Source organism: Orycteropus afer, unplaced genomic scaffold, assembly GCF_000298275.1.
Source record: "Orycteropus afer afer isolate SDZICR_OR568_19922 unplaced genomic scaffold, OryAfe1.0 scaffold00071, whole genome shotgun sequence".
Taxonomy (NCBI): domain Eukaryota; kingdom Metazoa; phylum Chordata; class Mammalia; order Tubulidentata; family Orycteropodidae; genus Orycteropus; species Orycteropus afer.
The window spans coordinates 8,144,216-8,152,538 of NW_006921658.1; the positions used below are offsets into that span (position 1 = coordinate 8,144,216).

At 41.3% G+C, this 8,323-nt stretch overlaps 1 protein-coding gene across 1 annotated transcript in view; it reads left to right on the top strand.

Annotated features, from left to right (window-relative positions):
- The first annotated feature begins 225 nt into the window (after positions 1 to 225).
- PLA2G12A (phospholipase A2 group XIIA) overlaps positions 226 to 8,323 on the top strand; it is a 20,421-nt gene continuing 12,323 nt past the window's right edge. The window contains exon 1 of the mRNA XM_007940753.1: positions 226 to 439. Within this exon, the coding sequence (XP_007938944.1) occupies positions 226 to 439 (214 nt within the window). The remainder of the gene's footprint in view (positions 440 to 8,323) is intronic.

Here is an 8,323-nt window from a genome sequence, read left to right on the forward strand (position 1 = left end):
GAAGCTGCCTGTCCAGGTGTGCATGCGCGACCGAATGCGCGTATCCGCGACGTCGCCGCCTTCCCGCGGGAGCTCCGTGAAGGCGGCGGTGGCGAGGGCGGCACAGCCAGCCGGGAAGGAGGCGTGGGCATGGAGCCCGCAGCGGCTGCCTAGCCCCGGGCCCGCGCCGCATCCTAAGGCGCCCGGGGGTCTCGGTGGGGCCCAGTGAGGCCCGGCGCTGAGTGGATGGCCCTGCTTCCGCGGCCACGGTTCGCGCCAGCCCTCTTGATCCTCCTCCTGGCCGCCGCTCTCAGGTGCCAGGAGCAGGCCCATACCACAGACTGGAGGGCCACCCTTAAGACCATCCGGAATGGTGTTCACAAGATAGACACGTACCTGAACGCAGCTTTGGACCTCCTGGGAGGCGAGGACGGGCTCTGCCAATATAAATGCAATGACGGTGAGAAGAATCCTGGGCCAATAAAGCTTGTGCTTTTAGAGGTATTGGGATGACCGAGGTCTTGAAAGTGAGAGCAGCAGATGGAAAGCAGACGTTGACTTTGCCCTTTGGCGGTGGGAAAATGTAAAGACTGGTAGAATCTTCCCGTACTTGGGATGAACAATTTGGTTACAAGTTCGCATCATTGTTAGAATGTGGAAAGTAGCCATAGAGTGTACTGTCCATTATTTTCATTGCTTCTGAATCTTTTTTTTTTTTTTTTTCCTTTGCAATTGCATGAAGTTGCCTAAGCATTTGGTGACGTACAAATCATGGTCATGAACTGAAACAAGCTGTGATTTTAGCTCTCTGTTTTAGTGTTTTAAAAAGCAAGCCTAGATTTTAAAGTCAGGCCATTTTAACTTTCTCGAGAAAGTTAGTTTTAAATGTTTTTCTCCGTAGAGCTACAGAATATAAATTGAGAATGTTTTGTAGACTTTTGGTGTACACAGTTATTGAGAAAGTTATAACATTTCTAGAAAATAGTTTATCAGATTTGATAGTTTTCTTTCCTTTGGAATCAGTGACCCTTCCTCTTTGTTGATAGTTTTCATTTACTCTTTTCACACTTTTTTTTTTTTTTTTAATATTAATCCTGTTAGAATCTGAGAACTTGTTTGGTGGCAGTGGAAGTAATAACAATTTCAGAAAGAGATCATTTTCAGAAAGAGAAAGAGCACTTAATTTCTTGGATGCTTAAATATTTTAATAGTTCAGATCATTATTTGGACTTCTCTTTGCAAACTCAGAATGTTAAGATAGCACTTGGGAGATCATGTTTCCAGTAAAATTAGCCAGGATGTGTTGTTGTTCAGTGTCATCACTGTACTGACTCAGTAACGTTATGTGCAAACAAAACGCAATATTAACTAGTCATGCGTGGTCCTCCGCCGTTCTCATAATCCTTGCTATGTTTGAGCCCGTTGTTGGCAGCCACCATGTCAGCACTTCTTGTAGAAGGTCTCCCTCCTCTTTACCCCACATGATGTCTTTCTCCAGGGATTGGTCCCTCCTGATAACATATATGGGACAAAGTCTCCCCATGCTCCTGTCTAAGAAACATTCTGGCTGTACTTCTTGCAATATACATTTGTTTGTTCTTTTGAAAGCAAAAAACAAACTCTGTGCTGTGGAGTCAGTTCTGACTCAAAGTGACCCCTCCTTGGGTTTCTGAGGCGGTAATCTCTACGGAAGTAGAGAGCCCCAGTCTTCCTTCCCAGGAGTGGCTGGTGGGTTTGAACTGCCAGCCTTCTGGTTAGCAGTCAAATGCCTTAGGCACTACGCCACCAAAGCTCCTGTTCTTTTGATAGTCCATGGTATATTGAGTATTCTTTGCCAACACCTTAATTTAAATACATCAGTTCTACTTGGTTCTTCTTTATTCATTGCACAGCTTTCGCACGCATATGAGGCAATTGAAAATACCGTGGTTTAGCCCAGGCATACCTTCGTCATCAAAGTGACATCTTCGCTTTTTAACACTCTAAAGAGTCTTTTGCAGGACAAAAATCCAATGCAGTATATCATTTGATTTCTTGACTGCTAGCTGCTTCCATGGGTGTTAATTGTTGATCCAAGTAAAATGAAATCCTTAACAACTTCAGTCTTTTCTCTGATTCTTGTTTTCTTTATGTTAAGGTGTAATCTGTACTGAAGGCTGTAGTCTTTGATTTTCATCAGTAAGTGCTTCAAGTCCTTTTCACTTTTTAGCAAGCAGAGTTGTGCATACTTATCACAGGCTGTTAATGAGTTGTCCTCCAATCCTGAAGCCATGTTCTTCTTCATGTAGTCTACCTTCTTAGATTATTTGCTCAGCATACAGATTGAATAAGAATGGTGAAAGGAAACAACCCTGGCACCCACCTTTTCTGCTTTGAAGCCACACAGTATCCCTTTTTTCTGTTTGAACAACTGCATCTTGGTCTGTGTATAAGTTTCTCATGAGCACAATTAAGTGCCTTGGAATTCCCATTCTTTGCAATGTTATCCGTAACTGGTTATGATCCACACAGTTTAATGCTTCTGCATAGTCAATAACACAAGTAAACATCTTTCTTGTATTCTTTGCTTTCAGCCAAGATCCATCTGACATTAGCAGTGATATCCAAGTCCTCTTCAGAATTCAGCTTGAATTTCTGGCAGTTACCTGTTGATGTACTGCTGCAACTGTTTTTGAATTATCTTCTGCAAAATTTTACTTGCGTATGATATTATTCAATAATTTCCAGCCTCTATTAGTCACTTTTCTTTAGATTGAGCACAGATATGGGTCTATTCCAATTGATTGGCCAGGTAGCTATCTTCTAAGTTTCTTGCCATGGGCAAGTGCTTCCAGTGAGCATCCATTTTTTGAAGTTGCATACCATTTCTTAATTGGTCTTCCATCAATTCCTGGAGCCTTGTCTTTCACCTTTAGTGCAGCTTTAGACTTCTTCCTTTAATACTGTCAGTTCTTGATCATATGCTACCTCCTGAAATGGTTGAATGTCAACCAGTTGTTTTTGGTACAGTGACCCTGTGTACTTTTCCACCTTCTTTAGATGCTTCCTGCATCATTAACATATTGCCCATGCAGTGTAGTAAATTACTTAGTATGGCTTTTCTACCCATAAGTCATTGTAAACTCAGTGGTGGAATGAGCAACTGAGGAGCTCCTGATTGTAAATGTTATCCACCTGGGTTATTTCTGCTGGGTGTGGCACAACACAATGTTATGGGAGGCTCAGTCTCAGGTGCTTAGAATTCTGTTGTTATGATTGGTTGGTTTGGCCACTCTGCCAGGCTCAAAAGGAGGCCTCTTGAGGCAGAACTCTCTCTGACTGCTGGTTGAGGAAGACATGCTGCTGAAAGAGACACGCGCTACTGAAAGAGATGCAAGAGACACACGCTGCTGAGTAAGACACCGAGGGACCAGCACTGCTGGGGGAGAGACTGTGAGAGACTTGGCTGAGGGACCGTGGGCTGGGAGAGAGGACTGAGCGTTTTTTCCTAAACTTGAATTGTAGCCTGGTGCTCCCTAATAAACCCCATAATCTGTGAGTTCTGTGTGGCCACTGCAGCAAATTATCGCACCCAGGAGAGAGGTGGTGGGTGCTTTGGGAGGAACGGTTGGAGAAAGGGCTGGAGGGAGGTAGCATGTCTGGCCTGGCAGGAATAGGCCTTGGGCTATTGATGGTGATTCTGTCTTCCTCTTGTGGGATTAGATGAGGTCAGAACATGTGGCCTTCTTGTCCTTTTTGCAGCCCATCAAACCAAAAAACCAAACTCACTGCTGGCATGTTGGCTCTAACTCATAGCCACCCCTCCTTGGGTTTCCGAGGCAGTATCACTACGGAAGTAGATTGCTCAATCTTCCTTCCAAAGAGTGGCTGGTGGGTTTGAACCACCAGCCTTCTGGTTATCAGTCAGATGCCTTAGGCACTACACCACCAAAGCTCCCATATTGCCCAAAGAATCCTTCTATTGCAACTTGAGGCTTGAATTTTTTCTTCATTTCTTTTAGCTTAAGAAATGCTGAGCATGTTCTTCCTTTTGATTTTCTAACTCCAGTTCTTTGTACTTTCATTATAATACTTTACTTTGTATTCTTGACCCTACCTTCAAAATCATCTGTTCACCTCTTTTACTTTATCATTTCTTCCTTTCACATTAGCTGCTCTGTTCAAGAGCAAGTTTCAGAGTCTCTTCTGACATCTGTTTTGAACTTTTTTCTTGTCTTTTGATTGATGTTTTGCTTTCTTCATGTATGACATCCTTGATGTCATCCTGTAACTCATCTAATTTTCAATCATTAGTGTACAGTGCATCAAATCTATTCTTTAGATGAACTCTACATTTAGGTGGGATGTTCTCAAGGTTCAAGGTTTAGGAGCTATAGTGGTGCAGTGGTGAAAATATTAGGCTGCTAACCAAAAGGCCAACCTACCAGCTGCTCCACAGGAGAAGGATGAGAGAGTCTGCTTCTGTAAAGATTTACACTTTGGAAGCCCTATGAGGCAGTTCTACTCTGTCCTATAGGGTTGCCATGAGTCAGAATTGAGGCGATGACAGTTGCTTGGTTGGGTTTCTTTTTTTTTTTTTTTTTGTATACTCAAGGTCATACTTTGGCTGTCTTGGCTTGTTCCTAGTTTTCTTTAGCTTCAGCTTGAGTGTGCATATGAACAACTGATGATCTGTTCTACAGTCGGCCCTGTGCCTTATTCTGACTGACTGATGATGCTGAGTTTCTCCATTATCTTTTTCCACAGAGGTAGTTGATTAGATTTCTCTCGATTCCATCCTGTGAGATCTACCTGTGTAGTCATCATTTATGTTGTTGAAAAAAAGGCATTTATCATGAATAATTCATTGGTCTTGCAAAATTCTATCATGCAATCTCTGGCATCATTTTTCTGACCAATGCCTTATTTTCCAACTATTGATCCTTCTTCTTTGTTTCCAGCTTTCACATTCCAATCACCAGTAATTATCAAGGCATCTAGATTGCAAGTGTGATCAATTTCAGACTGCAGAAATTGGTAAAAAAAATCTTCAATTTCTTCATCTTTGGCATTAATGGTTGGTATATAAATTTGAATAATAGTCATATTAATTGGTCTTTATGGTAGGTGTATGGCTATCCTGTCACTGACAGCATTGTACTTCAGAATAGATCTTGAAATGTTCTTTCTGGCAGTGAATACAATGCCATTCCTGTTCAATTTGTCATTCCCTGCATAGAAGACCATATGATTATCTGATTCATATAAGCCAATACCAGGCCATTTCAACTTACTAATGCTTTACATATCAATCTTCAAGCATTCCATTTCATTTTTGACCATTCCAACTTTCCTTGATTCATGTTTCATACGTTCCACATTCTGATTACTTTTGGATGTTTGAAGCTCTTTTTTCTCATTTTGAGTCATGGCACACCAGCAAATGAAGGTCCAGAAAGCTTACTCCATCCATGTCTTTAAGGTCAGCTTTACTTTGAGGAGGCTGTTCTTCCCTAGTCATATTTTGAGTACCTTCCTACTTGAGAGGCTCCTCTTCTGGCACTATATCATGCAATGTTCCACTGCTGTCCACAGGTTTTCCCTAACCAGTTTTTTCAGAAGTGGATCACCAGATCTATCTTCCTATTCTGTGTTAGTCTAGAAACGCCACTGAAATCTTTCAACCATAGGTGACCTTGGTGATACTTGAAATACCAGTGACATAGCTGTCAGCATCACAGCAGCATGCATGCCATTTCATTATGACAGACTGATGGACAAGTGGTGGAGCCAAGGTCCAAATCTGGTTGATTTATTGCTGGCAATTCAAATACTAGGGAACTCAATGACTTTAATGGTAAAATCAGATTGTATGTATAAAGGAACTTAACAAGAACCTATACCATGTATAGGATCCACAGTCAACACCCATGAAAGAAGCAGTCAAGAAATCAGACAGTGTATTGCATTGGGCACATGTGCTACAAAAAACCTCTTTAAAGTGTTAAAAAGCAAACATGCCACTTTGAGGTCTAGGATGCTCCTTACCCAAATCATAACATTTTTAGTCATCTCATTTGCGTGCAAAAGGTGGACAGTGAATAAGGAAGACTGAAGAAGAATTGATGCCTTTGAATTGTGTTGTTGGCAAAGGATATTGACTATAGTGTGGACTTCCAGAAGAACAAACGAATTTATCTTGAAAGAAGTACAGCCAGAATACTGTAAAAGGGAGGATGGTGAGACTTGGTCTTATGTACTTTGGACATGCTGTCAAGAGGGACCAGTCCCTGGAGAAGGTCATCATGCTTGGTAGAGTGGAGGGTCAGTGGAAAAGAGGAAGACCTCAACTAAATGGACTGAAATAGTGGCTGCAATGATGGGTTCAAACATAGCAACGATTGTGAGAATGGGACAGGACCAGGCAATATTTAGTTCTGTTGTACATTGGGTCACTATGAGTCAGAACTGACTCAATGGCATCTAACAAAAACAACAAGTAAAAGTGTGATGCCATCTGCTGCCTGTAATTGTCAAAATAAATTCTAGTTTTATGTTAATGGAGGTAAAGAATGAAATCTATTCTGTAAAATGCTGAATAGTGTTAAGACGTGTTTTACTTCTTTCTAAATTTATGCTTAAATGTTACCAGTCTAACATTCCCATTTCCATCTTCTCTCTCAGCTGATGGCCTTGATTCCTACTTCACTGAGAAAACTGAGGGAATCAGAAGATAACTTGAACCAGCATCTGTGTTCACATTCTCTACCCTTCCTATTACTAGGTATCTGCTATCTCTACTCCTGGCCAACCTCTCTATACACTAGAACGCATTCTTCTTACCCAAGGATATGACTCCAATAATTCTCTTCCCTCTGTCCTTCATCTGTGTTTTTATTCTCTACTAAATCATTCCCAAAAGCATACAAATATGCCATTATTTTTCTTACCAACCTAAAGATCTATTCTTTCCATGGTCTTCTCCATTTAGTAACTGGCGACTCTAACCTTCTAGTTGCTTCTGGTCAAAAACTTTGGTATCATTTTGGAGTCAACAACTCAAACTCAACTTCCTAACCCATCAGCAAATCCTATAGACTCTTGCTTCAAACTATACTCAAAAAATCCAACCACTTCTCACACCTCTGCTGCTACCAGTTTGGACCAAGCCATTCCCATCTTTTGTCTGGATTCCTGCAAGAGCCTGCTGATGGGTCCCCTGCTTCCACTCTTGTTCCCTCACCCCCCTTACTGTTTTTATTCTCAGCATTAACAGCCAGAATGATCCACTTCAAATATAAATCATATGTTACTCTGCTCAAAACCCTCCAGTGACTTCTCAAGTATATCTTAGTTTTGTTGCAAAGCTTTGTCTTCCAGTGGTGAGAACACTTGCCATTTCTCCAAAATGTCAGGTACTTTCCCACCTGAGGGCCTTGCATTTTAGATTACCTCTGCCAAGAATGTTCTTTCCCCACATTTCAGCATGTCTCATTCCTTCACCTCAGTTTGAGTCTCAGTGAAAGCTCCCTAACCATAGTATACAAAATTGCAACATCACCAGCCTCTAATACTATACCTCTTTCCCTGCTTTATTTTCTCCATAGACCATCATACTATATTTTCTTTGTTTTTTTATTGAGTATCTTTCCCCATTAAAAAGTAAGCTCTGCGTGTGTGTGTTTAGGGCTGTTTCCCTAAGGCCTGTAAATGTAAATCACCAATACTATGCACTGAATGAATTAATGACTTATTTGTAAGTCTGAAAATATTTTACAATTCAGTTTTGTTTTCTTTAAAGAAAACCGAAAAGTTCTTTTACTCAAATCTTCTCTGTTGTCTTGGAGAAAAAAATTAGGAAAAAAATCAATAGCATTCATTAAATTTGTTCCCCAAAATACTTCTCAATAAAGCTTTATTACCACCCAGAGGAGAATGGTCAGAAGTAGTGAGCAAGCTCCGTATTCCTGTCCTTTGGGTAAAGCAAGGATAACTGAATACAATATTTTACTTTAATCCAACTACTCCTCCCCTACCATTAACTTTAGAAACTCCCTTTACCTCATTACTGCAGCCGGGATGGGGGGTGGGGGGGAGATGGGACACATGCCCCTTAATCACCCTGCTCTTCTCACTTTGAGATTTGACTACTTTTGTTTGATTCTGATTTGATCACTTGCCGTTTGAGTTATCTAGTGCTGCTATAACAGAAATACCACAAGTGGATGGCTTTAACAAACACAAATTTATTTTCTCGCAGTTTGTTGTTGTTGTTACGTGCTGTCAAGTCGAACCCGACTCTTAGTGACCCTTCCTTGGGTTTCCAAGGCAGTATCAGTACAGAAGTAGATTGCCCAACCTTCCT